The following is a 24162-nucleotide window of genomic DNA, read 5'->3' as shown; positions in this document are numbered from 1 at the left end:
GGGGCCAAGTGTCTGTCAGAAGGAAGATGCTGGGTGAGGTCATGCTGCCTGTAAAGCTGTCTCAGGTTCCAGGGACTTCAGCAGATGGTGACGTGGACAGAAAGAAGACTGTGGCAGTGCTGAGAGACACAGGTGTGCTTAGTAAATATTTGCTTACTGGAAACCTGTCACAGGTGCCATGGGCTGCTTAGCTGAAAGCTGCCTGTCTTGTTCAAGAGCACATATGACCCCCAGGTCCTCACAGGAGGGCTGGGATCAGGGTGAGTCAATAAATAGGGCACCCACTCTCAGCTGCTGATTCATCATTGGCACCAGACTGAGGGTGGGATCTCCTTGCCACCTCTGTTCACAGGAACTGCATTCTGTATCTCAAGGAAAGAGCAAGAACAAGTGTTGCCTGGTTATATCACAAGTACCAATGTCCTGCTGAACTGCTGTGGGAGCCCAGTGGCAAGAAGACCTAATTTCATCTTGGGCAGGATGGGGAGACTCCCAGGACACCATCCAAGCTGCATCCGGAATGATCAGGAGGCATTTGACAGTAAGTGGGAGGGAAGGGTCTTACTCCATGGAGTGGGCAGGTGTGCAGGCGGGAGGCTGATGGAGTTCTTAGGCCAGTAAAGGATGAGGTTTGACCCCTAAAATGGGAATGTTTTTCCCAGTTATCTGCATATACTGGGACTCTCCTTCCCTCTGTGGGTTTCAAAATCCTGTGGGCATGTTCTCAGGGGCACATAAATCTGAGGAGCCCACCTCTTCCCTGTGAGGTAGATTAATGTGGTCCAAATGCCTGTTGTGGGAAGATGGTTGTTCTGGGTACCGTGGTCTGTCCTCTCCTCCTGGACAGAAGAGAGATGCTGGCAACCAGTCCAGCCAAGAATCACTAGGGAATCTTAGAGGTAAAGGAAGCCCAGCAAAAAGAAGCTGAATGTTGTGGCTGGGGTGAGAGTCATGGACAAACAGGTTGGATGGCAGCCCTCCCAGGAGCTGGGCGCAAGCGCAGGGTGAGAGCAACCTCTCCACCGGGGGGTGGGTGGGGCTTCTTCAGGTTTAAAAGGTTAATGTACTTGGTGTGACTGATAGAAAGGATGTTGAGACTGTTTCTCTGTATCTCACTGTTCGCTGAACCCAGGGTAGGCAAAGCATGAGTGGGGAAGCTGCAAGAAAACTCAAAGAGTCATAGGAACTGTAGACACATTTATTCTCTCTTGACTGGCATAGCAGCCATAGCAGCAGACACACTATAGTCTTTCCTCTCATGGTTGATCCAGTGGACATAGCATAAGCTTACGGAACAAAAGTGGGCTGTGGCCAAGCAGGTACATTGTGATGTGCATGCACAGCACTATAAGTGATCTCAACTGTTACATAATCATGTATTTACAAAATATGGGGCAAAAGGCTGTGTGGCAAGACAGCCTGATAACTTCCATCTTGGCTAGTTTGGTCTTTCCCTACAGAGATGAAAAGACCTTGTGAAATCTGGACCATGAGGCACCCTAGGAGGACAGCGTTCACTGCCCAGGGAAGAAGGGCAGGGTCCACTAGCCTGCAGGTCACAGACAATGAGGGCCAGACCTGGGAGACTGACCAACTGCGGTTTCTCAGACCAGCCTTTGCAGGTTTGGGTTGGGCTGTTTGTGACGCACTGAGTGCAAGCGGAGGTAACAGTGATTGGTCAAGGGCTGCCTTGATCTCAGAGGCTGCTGAGATGCAGCCATGCGTCTTAGTTTTCCTGCCTGGAATGATGTAAGGAAGGTGAGGTTCTGCCCTGGGCCAGGCTAGTTCTCCCTCCCCCATCATGTGACTTCTCAAGGGCTGAAACCATCTTGTGTATGAGATTCATTGCACTGAGACGGACTTGGGTCTCTAAAGGCCAGTGGACTGAAAGTGCAGGGACCTGGTCCCAGGCCGCGCTATACTACGTGTTGACTTTCCAACCTTCGGTTTATTCACTAAATTCATTGGATCCTGTTTCCACATGTGCCAAACAGGAGGATAATTGTAATGATATCTGTCTTTCATAAATCTATAAATTTGAAATTTGTAGTAAGACCTAGACAAGTTGGGGGTGTTGATAAAGATTCAGCTTTCCAGCTACACAGGCTAGCTGGCTGACATGTTGAATTGACCTTAGATATCTGGATTTTGAAAAAGTCCCTGGTGTTCTGCCAGCATGGAATGTTGGAATATTTGTTGTCTGGCTCTCTCCCAGTGACCCTGGCCTGTAATTGCATTGCTGTTTCTCTAGGCTCCTCCTCCCTCCCCAGCCCTGGAGCAGATCCACACAGTCCTCACAGTACTTCCAAGAGTAGAGGAAAAATATGAGGCTTGCTCTCCTCATCACCCCTACAGTGACCAGAGGGCGAGTTGCCTGGATTTTAACTCCTTACAGAAGTTTCTGACCAAAGGATTCATTCCCCCCTAACTAGATGGGGTTGGAGGAAATAGAGCAGTATTGGATATTCTCTTGTCTGAGATGCAGCAGAGCAGTTTCCGAAAGCACAGAGTGGACTCAGGTGACTTGCTTGAGGCCGCATAGTGGAATGGGACAGTGGCTGATATGTTGGGAAATTTTTTTCCAGAGTTTATCAGAGTGATATGATCACAGGGTTGGGGTATCTGCAATACAGTGGAGTTGTTTATACATTTACTCTGCAACTGTTTGCTGAGGTCTTAATGTAGGTGCTGGTGAAATTAATAGGAAACCTCCAAGTGGTTTAGTACAGGCTGGTGGGCTATCCATTTAGAACATGTTCAGTTCAGTTCAGTTCATTCGCTCAGTCATGTCCGACTCTTTGCAATCCCATGAACTAAAACATGTTAGCCCCGCCCTAAGGGTGGAGAAAACAGGAGTGTCCTTTGAATGACACTCCTCCTCTCTTTCTTCTCTTCCTAGATGCTTCTCTGCGGCCTCACAGGCTGGCAGGCAGCCTGTGATGGGGCCCTGCTCAGAAGACCCCCGCCTCTGCGGGGCCTCCAGGCTCCTAGGATTCACCAGCTTCCTCCTCAGTGAGTGATCCGGGCTCCTGGGAGGGAGGGCCTCTGGGGGGAGCAGGGAGGCAGGGTGCTCTTTCCATGTCCTATGTCCTTGGTGAACAAAAAGACAAAACATCTCTGCCATTATTTAGCAAATGCAGAGCCTTTGGTTTAGAGACCTGGGGTGAAAAGAAGAACAAAATAATCTTCTTGTTGTGGTGAGTCTGAGACACCTGAGCTCAGGCAGCCTTCACTACATTAAGGAAAACATTTCTAGGAAGGTAAGTCTGTCTCTGCAGCAGAAATGTGAAGCTGGGTGAACCAGGAGCTGCCTGCAGAGAGGGGAAGAGGCTAAGAAGCTGGCTCTTTGCCTTGGACGGGCTGGGGAACAACTCAGAGGGAACCTGACAGTCTGTGCAGCTGCCCTGTGGAGGAGGAGGTTGACTAGAACCCTGTGTCTGAGATGGAGAAAGCAACTGTAGTCTTGATTTCTTAGGCAAGATGCAGGATGTTAAATACAATGAAATGAAATTCTGCTTTTGTAAAAGGAACAGCAGCCTCTCAAATTTAAGGGTTTCTGTATACCACCTGTTGTAAGAATATGACGAAACTAAGGGAAGAGTAGACTGGTAATGTGGGCTCTTAAGTGAGTGAACTAGAGGAGGAAAGAAGGGAAAGAGACATAGAAAACTATGCAGAGTTAAGTGAAAAGTGAGCTACAGACTGGACAAAACCCAAATTATATACGTGACTTCCTGGGGACTATCTGATTATGTGTGAGAAAATTAAAAATTAATGAGTAAACACTAATGCCCAAGGAATTATGAATTCTGGAGAAAGTTGGAAAGCTTTAATTGTTTAAGCTTTTATTTTTAATTAAAGTTTAAAAAAAATTATTTTTCAGTATTCCAGCCACTAAATGAACTTTCAGGAACTGTATGAAATTTAATGAATTATAGACTTTATAAACAGATGTCTTGAATTAAGAATGAGCTTTGTAAAACCTTACCTCCTTTTCAGTAATGTAACTTTATAAGGTAACAGTAAAATATAGAGCTTCTATTCTCTTCCCTTCAATTTTATTTAACTTGAAAATAAGTTATGTTATTTAGAGTTTTCTCCATAGGCTCTGTGGTTGGAAGATTACATAAAAGAAAGAGAGGGAAAATGGACAAAATTGTAAATTGATTCACAACTATTAAATTTTATATTATTTAAATAAACTCTATCTTGTTTGTAACCACACTCTAACTGGCTTTATTTTCTTCTTCAGGATTAGATCTTTTGGAGATCACATCTCTCACTCCCTTCCTTCTCTTTCCAAGTCTTCTTCTGCCTTCCTCATAGCTCAGCTCACCATCTGCCCCGGGTAGATTCTCCCTGCCTCTCAGGGCTGAGCTTCCTCTCTCTCTGGTTCCTGTTTTTCCAGCAAGTATGGAGTTTGGACAGGCTGCTGGTTAACCCTCAGCTGGCCAGAAGTCCCTGCCCTGCTAAACCCCTCTAAGTACTTGCCTCCCCTTTCTCAGGACAGGAAAGTTGGAGGATGAGCCTTCAGGAGCTTCTCAGACCCTGGTGATCAGACAGTAGTGCTGGAAGGGGAGCTCCTGGGGAGGTCAGGGACAGGTGGAGAGCTGGTGGGAGCTCCTGCAGGGGAGAAGCCCTGGGCTGGGAGTGGGCAGCCCCGGTGCCAGGTGTGGCTCTGCCCTGTGTGACCCAGGACAGGTTCACCCCCTGGGGAGTCTCCTGCTCTGTGCCGGGGTGGGGGAGCCCTGGATAGATGTCCCCTAAGTCCTGACCTGGAGAAGATGACTGAGTAAATGAATACAAAGAAATATCTGAAATCCTTAGGCATATGAACACTGTCATGAGTTATTCTCTGCTTCCAGTGAGAGCCAGAAATGAGAATAAGTATAGCCAGAGGGAGACAGGTCTGAAATGGTGAGAATTTATTGAATTGGAAAGAGGACTGGAACTGTGGAAGGCTGACAAGAAACTGAGGGAGCCTCTGGCCAACATCTAGAGAGGAACTTAGACCAGCAGGTGCATCCTGACCTGCTGGAAGAAGCAGATTGATCATCTTTTCAGGGTAAGGGACTTTCCCTCATCCTGTTCTGTCCTACTTCATCCCCAGAAAGGGTAGAGGATATCAGGTCCCTTGGGCCTATGTCTGAAGAGGGAAGGTGGGCTCAGGAGGTGGTGGCCCTGCAGCAAATGTGCCCACTGGTCACAGCTCTCCAGGAAAGTGCCTGAGGAAGGCCCACTGTGGCCTGGCAGGGACTGATTGGGAAGTGTTGTCTTGGTGGCAGGGACAGTAGAGCTCTTTAAATGATCACTTGCTCTCCCCCTCATATTCTAGTCCTTTGCAGGTAGCCAGGGACTTGTCACGAGTGCTGGTTGAAAAACATGAGCAGAGAGCACGCTACTTGTGGACAGTTTCAGTGAAACCCCTGTGTGATTCTCCTCTCTCCCCTCCTGCTGTGGGGCTGGGAGCCTATGAAGATGCTGTGAGTTCCATGGGTGCAGCTACAAGAAGCTGGAGTTTCCTCCATGAATGACAGGGCCTCTCCCTCACTTTCTCATGGGACCTGTGGTGGGGACTATAGACTCCCCCTATTTGAAGACCCTGAGGTATTGTAACTGTTACACAGCACAGCCTGTAGTTTCCTGACTACTGCACTGCCTGGAAAGAGCAGGAAGGATAGCAGTCTTCATATTTGTGTTAGGTATCTATTGCTGTGTAACAAATCGCCACAAAACGTAGTACCTTAAACACCACTGGGTATAATCTCAGTCTCACAGTTTCTGTGGGTCAGGGCTTAGGGTTGGATCAGCTAGGTCCTCTGACTCAAGGTCTCCCAGACTGAAGTTAGAGTCTTAGCTGGGGCTGGGGCTGCATCAGCCCATGGTCCACTGGGCAAGCTATGATTCCAAGATCTCTCAAGAGATTGCTGCTGGGAAGCAGTTCCTGTGGCTGTTGGGCTGAGGGTCCCAGTTCCTCTCTAGATATTGGCCAGAGGCTCCCTCAGTTTCTTGTCATGTGGGCCCCTCTTTAGGCAGCTGACAACATGGCAGCTGGATTCCTCAGAGTGAGCAAGAGAGAGAGAGTGTGAAAGAGAGGATGTGTGTGTAAGCAAGAGGGAAGTCACAGTCTTGTATAACCTAGTATCACTGAGTGACATCCATCATGTCTGCTCTAGTCTATTCCTTGGAAGCCAATCACTAGATGTATCCCACTCACCAGGGGAGGGCATTACAAAAGGATGTGAACACAAGGGGACAACAATTAAGAAGCTAATCCTACAGTTATGCATTTGGTATTGACAGAAAATCTGCTAGGTTTTTTTGATACATGAAGGTGAAAGTGGAAATCACTCAGTTGTGTCTGACTCTTTGTGACCCCATGGACTATACAGTCTATGGAATTCTCCAGACCAGAATACTGGAATGGGGAGCCTTTCCCTTCTCCAGGGGATCTTCCCAACCCAGGGATCGAACCCAGGTCTCCTGCGTTGCAGGCAGATTCTTTACCAACTGAGCTATCAGGGAAGCTCCATGATCCCATTCAATTTATGAGGTAGGTGGGGAAACTCCAAATTAGAAAATTTAAGTTACCTCCTCAAGGTAACAATTCCCTAGAACCAGGATTTAATTCTAAAATTGCTTAAATCCACTTTACTAGGCTGCCTCCTAAGAATCAAGGGAGTATATTGGATGAATTTCATTTAAAATGTAGGTTATGTAGTTTTCTCATTTATTGTTACTGAAAAAAAAAATTGTGGTTCCTGTGTCCTACCTGTGCCTTAGGTGTCTGCTGCACTGGGGTCGAGAATTCTGCAGCACCTGGTCCTGGAGTTCAGGATTCTGGACCTGTTACCCTGCAGAGGATCCGAGGAGGTTCTGTGTTGTTTCATGTGACCAAGAATCAAAAAGCTGACCCAGAGGAGGTCTCATGGGGCTTTGGCCCTGAGTTAAACTACAGCGTCATGCTGCGAGTCCACCGTGGGGCAGACACCCCAACCTGGGTCAGCCTCCAGGACAAGTACCAGCACAGGGTCCATGTGCCTAACATCCTGTTCCTGAGGATTGATAACCTGACCCTAGAGGACAGTGGGCAGTACCGGGCTCGAGCCAGCTTCACTAGAGGAATAGAATTAAACCAGGTTTTCCTCCTCACTGTCTATGGTAAGCGACACCTCCTCACCATGGCTTCCCTCCTTCTTTTGAGCTAGGAGTGTCAGCTAGGCCCCATTTTTCAGGATCCCTTCCAGACATCAGCGTTCAGACTATTTTCTCCCTTGAATTAGGGTAAGTGGGTTTACTGCAAATGGTGAGAGGAGTTGAGATTCACTCCAGGGATAAAACCACTTTAGAATTTAGGGAGAGGAGAATGGAAATTTGGGGAAATTATATTGCCATAGGAATTGTTGTTCTTTATATGTCTAGGTTTATTTAATGTGTGTATTGCTTATCTGTTGCTGCTATAATGCTGCTTTCATTTGGAGCCTGAGCACAGCACAAATCTTCTATCTTACTAGGCTCTAGGTCAGAAGTCAGACATAGGTCTCACTGGGCCGAAGTTGAGTTGTTGGCAGGACTGTGTTCCTCTATAGAGGTCCCAGAAGAAAACTCATTTACTTGTATTTCCCACTTCTAGTGGTTGCTTGCGTCACTTGGCTATGACCACCTTCCTCTACCTTCAAAGCTGGCAATAGTGGGACCAATTCTTCTTACATTCTAACACCTTTGACCCCCTTACTCTTCTTTCTTCCATTTCTAAGGACCCCTGTGATTGCATTGGTCCCAACCAGGTAATCAGAACAATCTCCTTATTTTGAAGCCAGCTGATTAGCACCTTAATTCTTTTACCTTAATTCCATTTTGCCCTGTAACCTATCATAGTCATAGGTTCTGAGGATTGGACATGGAAGTATTGGGGCCCATTATTCACCTACCAGCAGAGATATTACTTTGCCAACAAAGGTCCATCTAGTCAAGGCTATGGTTTTTCCAGTGGTCATGTATGGATGTGAGAGTTGGACTGTGAAGAAGGCTGAGCACCGAAGAATTGATGCTTTTGAACTGTGGTGTTGGAGAAGACTCTTGAGAGTCCCTTGGACTGCAAGGAGATCCAACCAGTCCATTCTAAAGGAGATCAGCCCTGGGTGTTCTTTGGAAGGACTGATGCTGAAGCTGAAACTCCAATACTTTGGCCACCTCATGCAAAGAGTTGACTCATTGGAAAAGACTCATGCTGGGAGAGATTGGGGTCAGGAGGAGAAGGGGACGACAAAGGATGAGATGACTAGATGGCATCACTGACTCAATGGACATGAGTCTGAGTGAACTCCAGGAGGTGAACTCTGGGAGTTGGTGATGGACAGGGAGGCCTGGCATGCTTTGATTCATGGGGTCGCAAAGAGTCGGACACGACTGAGCGACTGAACTGAACTGATTCACCTACCATAATCCAGAAATTCATGTGTAGTCAGTGCCTCTTCCCCTTTAACTCAGTGCCAGTCCAAGGCCAGCCTCACTCACAAAGACTCCAGCAATCCAGCTCTAGAAGCCTGGGGTAGATGTAGGAGAATGGTTACACGGGAGCACTTCCAGAGAGCCTCACTTAGCCAACACTTTCTTTCCCGAAAGTCCCTGCCTTCATAAGAAAATATCTGCTGTGAGAGAGTGACTATTGCTGCTTTAGGTCCCCCTGTGACACTTATCAGTGTCACACTTATCAGTGTGTCACTTCTCAAGTTCAGTGGCATGTTCTAACCAGACTCAGACTTACGATTCCTAGTTGCTGCTGCTGCTGCTAAGTCGCTTCAGTCGTGTCCAACTCTGTGCAACCCCAGAGACGGCAACCCATGAGACTCCCCCGTCCCTGGGATTCTCCTAGTTGCTACTATAGACTTAAAAAAATGCACAACGTTTGAGCTATGAATTAAGTTTTTATTTGGAGCAATATGAGGATGGCAGCCTAGGAGACAGCACCCCAGATAGCTCTGAGAAACTGCTCCAGTGAGAGGGAAATGTCAGTGTATATGTGACCCTGGTGAAGGAGGACTATAAGCAATACGAACATTTTTTTTCCCAGAAGTTTTATACTAGTCTCCAGAAGCTTTTTCTAGTCACCAGGAGTAGTCACCACCAAGAAGGATTTTAGTGATTTTCTAGATATCATGAGATACCAGAATTTGGCTCATAAAATAGGCTCCTGAAAATATCGAGCTATCTGAAGACATGTCCTGCCAGTCCCCTCTCTCCCACACCAGCACAGACTGCCTCATCTCTTCTCTCCACCCTGAACTCCTCCAGGGGGGTGTGACAGTCAGCAGCTACAGCAGCACATGATTTGACCCTTGTAGAAGGAGACAGCAAGTGCCAATCTGTAGTTGACACTGCCACCGCGTCTCCCACACATGTCTCCACTATTCGGAGCACAGAACCTTTCTCTGGGCTCCCAGCTCTGACCAGGCGTCTTCTTCTCTACAGGCTATAAAATCCCAGGCATTATCTGAGCAGAAGAAGAGGCCAAGTTCCTGATCTGTGATTAGCCCTTCTGTCTGAGACGTCCTCCATGTCTAGAAGGAGCCCCATTTTCTTAGAAATAATTGGTCTTGGGAAGGTGGGATCAGGCTTTATTTTCTTGTTGGAGATGTTTAACGCTTCCTCAACATGCACACAATCTAGTGAAATCACATATGGCTTAATTCAGTGGCTCCCCTCTTTATTGTCATTTGCTATGTATTAAGTACTGGGCAAATTCTGTTTATCTATATAATGCATTCACTATCATTAAAGGGAGAATGCCAGGGTTTCAGTTAGATAATGGATGAGAATGCACAGACTGGAATGTTCTCCAATCATGTGAGCTCCTTTCTTTTGTCCCTCCTTTCCCAGAAACTGTACCCGTTCCTAAGATCCTTGTCAAGTCAGCATCCTTCACACCAGGCTGGTGCAATGCCACTCTGGAGTGCACAGCCCCAGGGGATACAAAGGACCTGAAGGTGACCTGGGAGATCAAGGACCTTCCCAGGGAGCTGGAGCAGAGAGTGACATCAGAACTACCCTCCAAGTCCTGGAACCTGACTCTGTGCCTGCCTGTGAGCCAGCCCAGTGGCAGCTTGACCTGTATGGTCAGCAACCAGGTGGACCAGAAAACTGCCACCTTAGGCCTTGGAGAAGTCTGTGTCTCTGGTGAGTGCACCTGTCAGAAGGGAGAGGCACTCTGAGAACTAGGGGCTCTGGGCTTTTCTCCCCACCATGTTATTAGCACCACCTTCCTACCAGGTCACCCCTTTCAGGAGCCTGGGAGGTATAGTCAGCTCATGTCTGCATTAACTGTCTCTCAAGTCCATGCCTGCCTCTCTACCCCCTCTTTTTCCCCAAGAAAAAAGGAATTTGTTTTTGATGCAAATCAAGTCAGTTCACCTCCAGATGAGCAATTCTCAGTTCCAGCTGGCCCTGGAGGTAGAGCAGGTGTGGTGTGGGGGAGGCCAAGAGAGCTGGGGCTGCAGCAGCAAAAGCATTCCCTAGAGATGTATGTCCCTGAGGGCTCACCCCTCCCCTGACCCATGCTCCCTGCTGCCTGCACCTGCCTGCCTGTTGCCCTCTGCACACTCCTTCCCTCCCAGATGCTGCAGGGCAGTGTCAGGTCTGGCCCAGGGCAATAGCTTTCTAGCCCTTCTCCTACCTCATCCATTATCCATAGTGTGTCATCCACTGTAGTCTTTTGAAAAACAACTGGATTTTGTGATTGGTCTATATCATCTGTAGGAGTCTGACCCAGGGATTCCCTGCAGAATTCAGGGCTGCAAAGCTCCTCTGCCCATGTTCCTTACCTCACACACTTCACACTGAATTGTTTGCTTGGCTTCCCTGAATGTGTCCTGAAGTTGCAAGCTTCTGAGCCTCTGGAAATGCTGTTTCCACATCAAACCTCCCAAATCAAGAGTTCCTTGCTTATTCCTATTGAAGGATTTCCCTCAGGTCACAGGCATATAACCAATGTCCTGCACTTGGTTATAGTTCTGTTATGAATCAAGTTTGAACAAAAGATGCCTCAATCTCATGTTGCACAGGCACTGCAGCTGCTGTAACCATCTTGCCTCAGGCATCATCTGCTTTAAGGCACAGTCCATGGCCACCCCACACTGAATAGCAATGCTATTGATGGGTTTGTCTTTTCCATAGCTTGGAACACCTTAAGGGCAAAGGACATGTCTTGTTTTCCTTTGAATTCTTATGCCAAACAAAGCTTCTGGCACTATTCACACTCAGTATTTCACTGAGTGAATAAATGACCTGGTATCCTGTGTGCAGTCTAGCCCCTCTAACCCATCCCCCATGAGCTGCTGGTGGGAGCTGATATGTCAGCATCACTTAAAATCTCATGATACCTTTCCCTTTGTTCCATTCTGGAGTCTCAGATAAAGTTCAACACTCAGCATGACCCATAAGACCCTCTGGATAGAGGCTCTCTTCTCTCTGATCATCGTCACCCTGCTTGTCCTTGTCTTGTCCCTCTCCTGCCTGCTGATCGGGAATGATTGCAACCCTCAGGGCTACAGATTTGACATAGCTATGTCTCCTTTCTGGAAAGCTGTGCCCAGCCTGAATTTCTGGTAAACTCCTACTCCTCCCTCAGAGGTGAAGTTTATGCATCACCTCCTCTGGGAGGCCCTCCATGAAGACCAGTGTACAAGGTGTTAACTTATACTGCACTGCTGTCTCTCTAGCTGGAAGACTTTGGTATTTTCTCCATCTCCCCCAGGGTGACCTGTATTGTTTATCTCAGTGTCCCTGGCATCAAGCAGAAGCTCAGGACCTTGAGTTAATGATACTGCCTTTCCCCTTCCTCTTTAGCTTCAGACCTCTCCACTTGTTCTTCTGTATCTTTCCTCAGCAACGGGTGTCTCAAGTTCTGTTTGCATTAACTTTCTTTATTCTTTCTGTGTGAGGAAAACAGATTCACCTGGAAACAATGATGATAAGACCCTGTCAGGCATCATAGGGACTGTCGTGATTATCCTGTTGATCTGCGTAATTGGACTGTTCCTTTGGAAGACCTGTGTGAAGAAGAGGAAGATGACGACTGGAAGAGGCAGGTTGCATTTCTACTTCTTGCCCCAGGTCCCCCCTCCTGCCCTGAACCCTTGGTTGCCTTCCTCCTGCATTTTGCTGCTCAAGGAATATCAATGCAGAAGGGGAAGGTGGGTGTGGGCTTGGCTTTGGGTTCATTGCCATGGGGGAAATTATATGCTTTCAAGGCTGAGGTTCAAGCTCCACTCTGTGTATGACACAGGTGTAGAAGTTCAGGAGGATCAGAGGGACAATGATGGTGGCCTCCACTATGCGGAGCTGAGCCAGCAGGAGTCTGCCGCACACAAGGTGAGAATGGGAGCTGAGCCCAGTCTGGGATCTAGTGGGTCTATCTCCTGGGTCTGTCAACCCAGTCATCTGCTGTTCCTGGCCCATCTGTCTCTGACTCTTTCAAGATCGTCAGTGGTATTTACTAAGAAAATTTAAAACTTGGGGCCAGTGTAGTGCTGGCCACTTTGGGGGAATTCACATGCATTTCTTGTCAACAGCACAGCTTCCTTCTGGGTCACTCTAGGACCTCTCTCATCTTTTTTAGAAACTCTCTGACTTCAATTCCTAGGGTGTTGATAAACAACATTTAGAAGAAAAGGCGTCTAGTACTGTCTACAGTGAGGTCTGCAAGCCAGAAAGGGAGGCCATGAAGATACTTTAATTGGAGAAAGCAGAAGAATCGGAACTACTAGGACACCTCCACTCGGCGCTTGATTCCTGAAGACATCTGCGTCTCCCAGCTCTGGTCCAGCTCCAGCTGCCCCGTGACCCTCCCGCCCTTAAGTCCCTGTGCGCATGTGGCCTTCTCACAACCTGTGTCGACTTCCCCAGCTGTCTTCCCACTCAAGATCCTCACCCTGCAGGATGAGAGCTCTTCTTCCATCACTGACCCAGCGCCTAGCCCCTCTTCTCCTGAAACTTCTCAAAGAGGACCTTCCTGCACATGATAATCCCCACAGCCTCTGCTGTGCGGTTGATGTGTATCTTTCTCAGCACTCAAGCCCAGGCGTGGAGACAGTTGACCAGACTACAGAGGACAAGGTTAGGCTTTGGTGCTGGGTGCTGAGTTGGGCGTCTGTGGAGGCAGCATGGGTAGGTGGGAGCTTATAAAAGACTGGCCTGAGGTTTCCTTTGCCCCTTATGTAGGGCAAAAGTTGTATGTCGGGCAATGTACTTGTGTGTGTATCTATTTGTTGGTATGTGTGATGGGGGGATAGCCAGTGCACTTTATACAGTGGTCCAGCCCTTGTTCCTGATCACTAGTACTAACTAACCTCAGCTTCAGCTCGTGGACCTCAAATCCACCTCCTGTGGAGTGGGTAGAATGTGTACAGTTTCTGGCCCTTCAAGCACCTAGGTTGGGATTTGAGTCCTTAGAAAAGCAGCTTCAGGGCATTCCTGTCTAGTGTGGCAGTCATTAGAATGGAAGTGCAGTGTGTTACCCCCTCCCCAATACACACACACGTTCTCTAATGAACCTGCTGTGAGAAGTGAAGCTTGTGAGAAGGTGTGAACCAGCCCTCTCCTGCCTCTTCTGCTGACCCTCATCCCCCACAACCTGCTGGCCTCAGATCCTAGTCAGCCTCCTGTTTGGTCACTCACATACTTCTGCCTGAAATGATGGCTCCCTCCCTGCCCCTTACTCCTGTCCCTGCCTGTTGGAATCCTAGCATTCCACCCAATCCTAGACCCCCTTCCAGGCCACATGGTCTACATGTACCCAAAGATTTGGAAATGGTCTCTCCCACATCTAACTTTTTTGGACACAATTGACATACCCAATTTGGCTGCCATAGTTTGACTTGGGTTGGTCATCAGTTTTCCCTGCCTGCATCACCTAGAGCTCCCTCAGGAGGGTGTCATGGCTTTAGGAGGCCAGTGCCAAAGAGACAAGCATCTCTCTTTGTGAATTGTCTGAGCTATTCTTCCTCTCAACTACCACAGGAACTCAGCAGATTGATCTCAGAGCACAGCATCTACCGAAGGTGTTTCTGGTAGTAAGTCCACAAGGAAGCAAAGATGGACGTGATGAACCCCAACAATCCTGCCTAATCAGGATTGCTTGAGGACCTGATGTCACCTGCACTGTATTGTATGGGATCTTCTACTCTTCCTGGGGGTCGTCCTCTCCTCAAAGCCTCTGTCTCCTGCCTTCCATTCCAGCTCTTGAGTTGGAGATGAACTCACTCTGGTACTATGATCCTTTTGTCTTCTGGCCTGCATTCTTGAATCTCTTGGTTTCCCACCCAGCTTAGCAATCTCAGCTTCTTCATTTCTGACCTCAGAAAGAAAAGTTCTGAACTAAAATCTTGAGCAATAAGAAGCAATGCTAGGATCCTGCTGGATGAGGAAGAAGCAGAGTTTCCTTAATAAGGCTGTTTCCAGCCTGTTTATTGTCAGGCTGAACAGCAGGCTGAGAGGGAAAAAGATGACTTCTCTCACTGGAATCCTAGGTGACCGGTCATGGCTGATATCAGTGCCATCAGTCCAGAAGCAGTGTGAGATGTGACCATCCATTGACCCCCCCTCCCACCCACCTCGATTCCCAAAGCATAAGACAAAAAAGAAAAAAGAAGGGAACTCAACATTCCAAGCCTATATTGAACCAGCTTTTGTCCCATGAATTTTATAAATATTATTTCTTCTTATAAGAACTCTCTTATTTTTAAATTTTTATTTATTTATTATTTTTTTGGAGGCTAATTACTTTACAATATTGTATTGGTTTTGCCATACATTGATATGACTCTTTTAGAGTAGATATTACTATTTATTCCTGGACTTCCCTAGTGGCTCAGATGGTAAAGTGTCTGCCTACAATGTGGGAGATCTGGGTTCAATCTCTGTGTCAGGAAGATCCCCTAGAGAAGGAAATGGCAACCCACTCCAGTATTCTTGCCTGGAAAATCCCATGGATGGAGGAGCCTGGTAGGCTACAGTCCATGGGGTTGCAATTACTATTCCTATTTTGTAGGACAAGCAACTAATATCCCAAAATAGTTGGTAGCAGAGCAAATTGTTAAATTCAAACCTAGGTAACTCCAGCATTTGTATCTTTTCCTTTGCCACATGGTCAATGAAGTTCTTGGAATCCTAGAGTATTCAGAAAAGAGTATCTTCCATTTGTTCCTCTTCCAAGTTTCCTGGTTCTGACTCAAGTGCCTCAACTTGAATGAGTTCATCCTGATGATGAGTGGAGCAGTTGGTGGGTAAAAGGGGAGTTGTTCCTTAAGAGGACAATGGAGTGGGAGATGTGGGTGGGAGACATGCAATAACAGGCCCTGTGCTCTGGTTCAGAGGAGACATTTGAAGCAGAGCTGCTTCTTCTTGGGTCTTATGGGAGTTCCTTCCTCTTATACAAGGTGTGTTGTGGATTTCAGCATCTCTGTTCTCAAGTCAGCTTCCCTTTCCATTATTATTCATAATTTCATTCAAGAACTGTGTGATGCTGAAATCTCCAATGTACAAATGAAAAATTAAAATCCAGAGATACTAAGTATTTTACAGAAGTTCTCATGAGTGTAAGTTATATAGGCATGATCACTTATAGGCACGATCAGTTATATAGGCGATAATAATTTCACTCATTTTGATTCCTTTCTCTGTCATTCTGGACACCCAATCAGTTACCAAATTCCACTGTGCTATCCCTCATAAATCTTCCTGTACTCCATTCTCCACTTCTTTCATCCCCATCTTCCACCACCATTTTTGCAGTTCCACTAGCAGTGTGTGAGAATTTCTCCGCTTTATGGCCAACTCTTGTTATTTTTAGATTGTATCCATCCCAGTGCTGATGAAGTGGTATCTCATTGTGGTTCTGAATTACATTTCTCAAATGATTCATGCTGAACATGTTTTCATGAGCATATTGACCTTATTTGAAGAAATTTCTTTCTCTCTTGAATTCTTTCTTGTTATGCAATGACCCTATGTCTCCATTGAGTCTGCTTTTTTTCCAGTCACCAGGGAACTCCACATTGTTAAATTTAGTGGTCAATTCTCAATCCTCATTTCCCATAAGTTCTCAGCCACAGTGGATATATATTTCCTGGAAATATTGTTTTCACTTTGCTATTTTCTACTTACTGGGTGGTTGCTCTGTAGTTTTCTTTATCAGTATCTTTCCAACCTCTAAATTTTGGAATAACCAAGGTTCATACCCAGACCACCTCGCTTCACTGTCTACACTCATTTCTGTTTGATGCTCTGGCCATGCAGTAATCTTGTGACTATATGACCTTATCTGGTAAAAAGGACTTAGAGACGTAATCTGTCCCCTGAACTCCAGTGTGAATATCCAACTGTTTACTTGACATTTCTGCTTGCATGTATAACAGACATCTCCATCTTGACATGGTTAAACTCAGACTCCCCAAACATGCTTCCTACAGTTTCCTATCCCTCCAAATGTCACCTCAGTCCTTCCCTTTGTTCTGGCCATAAAACTTGGGTGTCATCCTTGACTTCCTTCTTTTTTCTTCATTTTCATTTCTTTTTCACTCTCAGAAAATACTGATAGCTCCACATTCTATATATAGTTGAATACTTATTTTTGTATATCTATATGAAAAAATATGTTTATAACAAAATGCCTCTTATCACCTCCCTGGTCCAATTTCATCATCATTTCTCACTTGGATTATTATAGTGGCCTCAGAGTCTCCCACTTTTATCCTTAATCCTTTAATGTCTATTTTCATAATGTCATCCAGATGAATCTTTTCAAAACCTAAGTTGCATCACATTCCTTGTTGCTCAAAACTTCCACTTTATCTGGAAGATTTTGTATCAGCTGGCCTCCTCTCCCTCACACCTCTCCTTCCTTAATCCACTAACAGATACTGGGCTTCCTGCCAGTCCTTCAATACTCCATGCATGCTCCTTCCTCTCTAGAATTCTCTCCTTCTAGGTATCGATGTCTCATTCCCTGACCTCCTTCAAGTCTTTTTATAGATGCAAACTTCTCAGTAAGACCTACACTGACCTCCCTATATAAAACTGCAAACTCTTTCTGGTGACCTCCTCCCTTCTCCATGTGCTATTTTTCTCCATAGCTAGTGTAACAGGGTAAGTTAGTTATTCTGGGCTGTAGATAGTACATATTGAGGCCTCAAAATATAAACTGCCATCCTGTAATGCAAATACCATTATTATTCCCAGGAAATGGCTACACTGGTAAATCAATGAATTTACTCAAGTCACATAACTAGTAGATGGCAGAGCTGGAACTGGAATCTTGGAGTTGGATTCTGAAGCTCTTGACCACTAAATACTGGTGAAATAAAGTATATTTTCTCCATATGATGGAATACTATTTGTGTACTAAGAAGAGTTAATTATATCCTTATATATTTGAATGGAAAGTTTCCCATGAAATAGTCAATTAGTTATGGAATATGCATGGTATTAGCCTACATTATAAATATATAAAAATATGTTTATGTGGGGATGAAGTGTTCCAACAGTTAGTATGTCAAGAATTTAACAGTAGCTAACTTCTGTGGTCTGTCTCCTTTTCTATATCATTAGTTTCTTTACAACACTAACTAAAAAAATTATCTATTAAAATTTTTGAACAGTGAAGTGACATGATAAGAAACGCTTCAGATAGATAAAGCTGCATATATGCCAACAAGAACTTTATCATCTAAACCAGCTAACGAACTTATGCTTATTTCCACTTCTATTTTATTGATTTACGGCTTCAGGATCTTTATTGAAATAACCCCTAACAGGTCTACATCAGTCTATATAGTTCAGGCAAAGCAAACATTTTGGTCTGATTTTTTTATCCAAATGGACACTCCCCATGTATTGCTCACAACCCAGGATGTTCAGTAAATCAACTAGAGAACTTTAATGAACAGATGCTTGGACTGTATCCTGAAACTGGGCACCACTTATATTTTATTTTTTATTTTTTCCCTCATCCTGAACCTCCCCTCCCTCCTCCCTCCCCAACACCCTCCCACCTCCCTCCCCATCCCATCCCTCTGGGTCATCCCAGTGCACTTATATTTTGAAATACTCATTAGATGTTTGATCAGGTTTGAGAACTGAAACCTTGGGCCTACATGAAGTCTTCATGAAATTCAAATGGGAATGTACATGGCAAAGAAAGTCTGTGAATGTGTTTTCCAAAGTGTTTCTCAATGTGCCTTTTGTTTCTAATAGATTGAGCTAAGGAATGAATGAATGACAAAACCCTACAGTTTGTCATTACAGTTGACTCTTGAGCAACATAGGGGGCTCCCACTCCCTGAACAGTCAAAAATTCACCATAGAACTTTATAGTCACACCTCTGTATTCACAGTTCCACATCCACTGGTTCAAGCAACCACAGATCATGTGTACTGTTGTACACATTTATTGAAGAAAATCACCGTGTACCTATGGACCTAGCAGTTCAAACCCATACGATTCAAAGATCAGTTGCACTTCAATGTGTTCACCAAGGTTCAGAGTCTGACATGTAGGTCCTGAGCCAAAACCCAGAATCTCCATTTCACCCTTTTGCCTTGTGGGTGCAAACTCTTGATAATAGATGTGAAATGACCCTGGTTAAACAAAACAAGAAAGTTTATTTATTAATTTACAGTGGGAAGTATACTTGCTAACTCAGATGGGTATTCCTGTTAGCCTGACCAAGTCATCCTCTTCCCAAAGATAGGCCACACTGGAAGCCGAGGTACCACTGGACTACTTGGGGAGCACTGACTTGGGGCAGGTGAGCAGATGCTGCTGGTGTGGATTCCAAAGGCCTTCTCATCTGAGCTCTTCATCTTCATGGTAGGACCTAAGCGCCCAGGGCATGGAATTCTCCTGCCAGCCTGATGGAACATTTTGTTTGCTTCTGTCATCCATCTCTCTTTATGCCCCATTTCTTATTAACCATCCTTCTGATTGACATTTTTTGGTTATGGGCATATGTAAGAATAAGACTTTCCTTGATATCAATGGGAATTGCTGTATCTGTCCTGTGATCCAGATATATAGTGTTTTATTTAATCTCTAAAAGTAAAAAATAATCCCTCTAAAATACCCATCCTATTTCTCATTTCCAAATTGTAGTTGAGGATGTGGAGGGTGAAGATACTCCCTCAATACACCATTTGTCACTAGATGAGCCACCGAATTGCTTTTGCTTTTCACCCAACAAACTGGTTAGTGGGATCCCATGGCTCTCAAGGCTGGAAGCGTCACCTAATTTATCACTTACCCTTTCAGCAAGATTTCACATTTAAAACAGCAAAGCAACAATAATAACTAGAGAAACTCTTAAGAGAATGTAGTTCTTAATTACTGTCTATTTAATTTTAAATCTTCATTAAATGGATACTTTCTAGAAAAATATGAATTGATAAAATTAATCTAAGTGTGGGCACACTCACTTTGCTCGGCATGCTTTTGATCCCAAACAGAGCTCCCCAAGGTGGCAGTTTTCTGGTCCACATGGTCACTGACCACACAGGTGAGACTGGAGTTGGGGCTGGCTCAGGGGCAGACTCAGAGCTTGGTCCCAGGTTCTTCTGCTCCAGCTCCCTGGGGGGCCCTTGATTATCCAAGTCATCTTCAGGTCCTCTGTGGCCCTGTGGTGCAGGGTGACCATTGCACCAGCCTGTTGTGATGGACTGTTACTCAGCCAGGATCTGGGAAAGGGGCAAGAGGGAACAAAAGCTTATTATTGTATTTGGAGAGACTGTTACTCACCCAATATCATGCCGTTCTGCGCAGTCAACTGGGAAGACAGGGCTTTTCACAGCTAAAGAAACTGAGGCCTTAGAGACGTGAAATAGTTTTCAAAATTATATAATGAGAAAGCAGTACCAAATCTCAGTTTAGAGAAGTGTGGACAGCCAGTCTGTCAGCTCTTTTTCATCTGTGGTACCCCCCAACTGTCACCACACACAGCTGAAATCACATGTTTGCCCTCCACATGCATTTTCAGAAACTTTATGGGACTTTCCTGGTGCTCTAGTTGCTTAGACTCTGCACTCCCAATGCAAGGGGTCCAGGTTTGACCCTGCTCAGGGAACTAGATCCCACATGCCACAACTAAAGAGCCCACATGCTGCAACCAGGACCTGGCATAGCCAAATACATAAATATTAAAAAAAATTAATAAAATAACATATGGGGAAATTTGTTGTTGTTGTTCAGTCACCAAGTCATGTCTGACTCTTCATGACCCCATGGACTAACTGCAGCATGCCAGGCTTCCCTGTCTCCCACCATCTCCTGGAGTTTGCCCAGGTTCATGTCCATTGAATCAGTGATACCATCCAACCAATGGGGAAAATACATTTATATTAACAAATAAAAGATTTGGGAGAATGGCATTGAAACATGTAAAATATCATGTATGAAACGAGATGCCAGTCCAGGTTCGATGCACGATACTGGATGCTTGGGGCTAGAGCACTGGGACGACCCAGAGGGATGGTATGGGGAGGGAGGAGGGAGGAGGGTTCAGGATGGGGAACACATGTATACCGGTGGCGGATTCATTTTGATATTTGGCAAAACTAATACAATTATGTAAAGTTTAAAAAAAAAAAAAAAGAACCTTCACAATCTCTCTAGCGCTTGGACAGTGTAATGAAACTTCTTAGGCATATACTTTTTTCATCTGTAGAATTTTTAAAGAAGGTTCTGAAAACTCATTTGAGATTCTTAACCCTCTCTCAACCAAACTGAAGACATAAGGTTAGGATTTGGAGATAAAGGGGAAGAGAATGGCTTTGGAGAGAGCTGTGCTGTGTAAGTCCCCTTTTAATCTGAGGGGTACCTGCCTCTCACCTCAACATGGTGACAGAGGCTTCAGTGAGACCATTCTAAGAGCTGGATGTGTGTTCCCTGCAGTTTGGGGATGCACTGGACAGGTGTCTGATTTACACCTGAGAAAATGAAGGGATGAGATGCTGTAGAAACAGCCTGCAGTATTCAGGTGTCGGTTTCTAATTGGAAAGAAACTGCAAACACATTGATGAGCTAAATGAACATGCTTTTAATCGACTAGAAGTAGGGTCTTAAAAGAACTGTGACAAGAAGGGCATCTGGAGAGGCAATAGGTTCCCAATAAAGAGAGCCTATGGAAACAGACCAGCCAACACAAGAACCAAAGAGAATGACATAGGTGGCTGTCCTGAGAGTGTCACCTATGACAGGGTAGGTGAGATCCCCAGCATGGGAGAGGAGAGGCATCCAAGGGACTTATGAAAATGCCCTGTGAGAGGAACAACCAGCAACCTAAATGCTGTCACACCCAGAGAACCCAAGAGCTTGATTGCCACAATAGGAAGAGTCAGCCACCACCCTCCTTACTGTTCCTCACTGCTTCCCTGTGCCTGCGGAGTTGGGGAGAGAGCTCAGTTTATTTGGCTGTTCTCTCTGATCCTTGTGGGCCTTTGCCAGGGAACTTTGCCCTGGTCTGGGTCTCATTCTACTTCTGCTGCATTTTCTGTAGATGTGGCTACTCCTGCTTGTCTGGGGCAAGTGTGGGTAACACTGGTGATGACCTTGGTTCCTGCCACAGTCTCCTCTGGAGTGAGGCCCCTGTACTCTGACCTTTCTTATTCTGAACTCAGGCACTTTCTGGCCTATGGCCCCTCTCAGCACCTCATCTCCCTTATAAGAAACCTTGAGAACATCTGAACCTCCCCAACATGGAACACAAGCTAAAGGGACCTTGTAGTGCTTCTAGAGAAGCCCTTTATTGCCCAAACACATGAGGCTCAATTTACTAAACATGAATCCCTAGGAGGAAGTACTATCCTATCAAAGAAGTGGACCCATGCTGCTTCTGATTTGCATTCCTGCTCCTCTTATCTGGAGTTCCTATCACCTGACTTGCTCCTCACTTTCTGTTGAGCCCCTAGGGAATGACATACCACATTCCTTTTAATTTTTAATTATAGGTTCATCCTTAATGCGTTTTTAACATTTACTTACTTCCAGATATATGTATAAAACCACTCTGATGTCTTACCTGGCATCTTTTAAGTTTGTGACTTGCCAAATGAACTGTCTTTTCTTAGTCTACTGTCTGATTTTGGAGCACACAAGTCTCTTTTGTTCTATCAATAAAATATGGCTCTTGCCTATTTTGGAAGTCAAAGGATGAACAGAGATTTGCATCCTCAGTGGAGTTCTGGCCTCTGCCTGAAGCAATGACTGTCTCAGCCCTATGTTGGAGGGTGTAAGGAACAATGATTAAACTTCGGAATTCTCCAGAGAATAAGATACATTAACTCAGGAGCTTCTCCTTAAACTCTAACCACACAGCCAAACTTGATTGAAAAGTGAAAGTAGCTCACTTGTGTCCAACACTTTGCGACCCCATGGACTATATAGTCCATGGAATTCTCTAGGCCAGAATACTGGAGTGGATAGCCTTTCCCTTCTCCAGGGGATTTTCCCAACCCAAGGGTCGAACCCAGGTCTCCCACATTGCAAAAGGATTCTTTACCAGCTGAACCACAAGGGAAGCCCCAGACTTGATTAAATGTAATTAAAATGTTTAAATTATGCTACTTAAATTCAGAAACAAGAAGGAATTCAGTGTTGAAGAGCTGAGTGGAATTAGAAATTCTTGTGTCCCAAGGGGTTATCAGACTCAGAAATATACCTTAGAGGCCAAAGTTATACGTCTGTAAGTGGGGATGAAATATTAGTGTGGCCTTGAACTTGTAGGGATGCTGTGAAAAGTTACATGAGAAGTTGGGAGAATTAGTGTAAGAGAGTGTGTGTCTTTTGTTCTGGGGGACCAGTATGTGGACTGAAACTTGCCCTGTTCTATGAGAGTAATGTGAGAATTTGGAATCCAGGCCTGCATTATGCACGGGGATGGATGTGAATTCTTACAACCAGAGACAACGTCGCCAGTCCAGGTTCGATGCATGACACTGGGTGCTTGGGGCTGGTGCACTGGGACGACCCAGAGGGATGGTATGGGGAGGGAGGAGGGTTCAGGATGGGGAACATGTGTATACCTGTGGCAGATTCATGTTGATATATGGCAAAACCAATACAATATTGTAAAGTTAAAAAAATTAAATTAAATTAAATTAAAAAAATAAAAAAAAATAGGCAAAACTTACAAAGACTCAAGCTGGGGAAAATACTAAACTGTTTTATGGGGAGACTTCCTCACCAGGGTATATGTGTGGACTAGATCCCCTGGAGAAGGAAATGGCAACCCACTCCAGTACTCTTGCCTAGAAAATTCCATGGATGGAGGAGCCTGGTGGGCTACAGTCCATGGGGTCACAAAGAGTCGGACATGACTGAGTGACTTCACTTCACCTGTTCAAAGAGATTAAGAAAGGAATCAAGCCTATAGTACAAAATAAACATTTTGAAGAATTAACAGACATAAGGGAGAGAGAGGAAGTGGAAATATTGTGGAAAAAAACAGATAAAGGACATAAATAATATTAATGTATTTAACAGATATTTAGAAAGTAAAATTGAGAAGACTCACTGATCAGTTGGCTATGGAGTTGAGGTAGAAAAAGATGTCAAGGGTGATAGTAAGGACGCATCATTTGCTAGGGTAGGAGACACTCAAGGAAGATCAGGCTTAGGTGCTCAGTTTTGAACTGATTGAGTGTGTGATGACTTTGAGACATTCAAAGGGAGCCTTCAGTACAGTTGGGCTTAAAAATTTAGATCTGAAAGGTCTCTAGACCTAAGGCTCAAAAATCCCTGGGGAACCATACCCTAGAGAATCACATTCACACTGATGGGTAGAGATCTAATATGGAGCTATGTCATTATAAAGCTAAAATACCTGAAACTTTTATGTAAGAAAAAATATACAAAGAAGTTCAGAAGAGGGAGAGGTCACTTCTGGCTGGTGCAATCGGCAAAGACTTCATGAGGAAGGTGTCTTGTGGCCTGCTTCTTCAGGTTGAAGCATTTTAGTCCCTTCAGCTCCTCTTGATATGACCCAAAGGGGTCATCTTCAAGACCTACATCAGTGGGGTCAGCATAGCGCCCTTTTCTACCTGGACTATTCAGGTCAGCCTCGTTCCAAATTTAAGGCTCTTCCTTAATGTCTGTTCTTGTCCACATCCCACATCTTC

The 24162-nt window shown here is 45.2% G+C and overlaps 1 protein-coding gene across 3 annotated transcripts; it reads left to right on the top strand.

The window, feature by feature from the left end:
• Positions 1-329: 329 nt before the first annotated feature.
• LOC113884678 (T-lymphocyte surface antigen Ly-9-like) lies at positions 330-19446 on the top strand. 3 transcript variants are annotated; one of them, XR_003508969.1, is made up of 8 exons: positions 330-541; positions 2900-3012; positions 6784-7161; positions 9880-10176; positions 11948-12082; positions 12284-12369; positions 12641-13113; positions 18743-19446. XR_003508969.1 is itself a non-coding variant. In XM_027529494.1 (7 exons), the coding sequence occupies exons 2-7, from the start codon at positions 2940-2942 to the stop codon at positions 12731-12733; spliced, it is 1062 nt and encodes a 353-aa protein (XP_027385295.1). In that variant the 5' UTR covers positions 330-541; positions 2900-2939; the 3' UTR covers positions 12734-19117. The 3 variants fall into 3 exon arrangements, 2 of the variants coding, with proteins under 2 accessions (XP_027385295.1, XP_027385311.1); XM_027529494.1 differs by having other exon boundaries at positions 12641-19117; XM_027529510.1 differs by lacking the exons at positions 330-541; positions 2900-3012 and adding an exon at positions 3036-3260 and having other exon boundaries at positions 12641-19117.
• Positions 19447-24162: the final 4716 nt, after the last annotated feature.

The sequence above is a fragment of the Bos indicus x Bos taurus genome, chromosome 3 (genome assembly GCF_003369695.1).
Source record: "Bos indicus x Bos taurus breed Angus x Brahman F1 hybrid chromosome 3, Bos_hybrid_MaternalHap_v2.0, whole genome shotgun sequence".
In the NCBI taxonomy this organism is placed as follows: Eukaryota; Metazoa; Chordata; class Mammalia; order Artiodactyla; family Bovidae; genus Bos; species Bos indicus x Bos taurus.
Note: the sequence above shows the minus strand (reverse complement) of the source record. Positions and strands in the feature narration are given on the sequence as shown.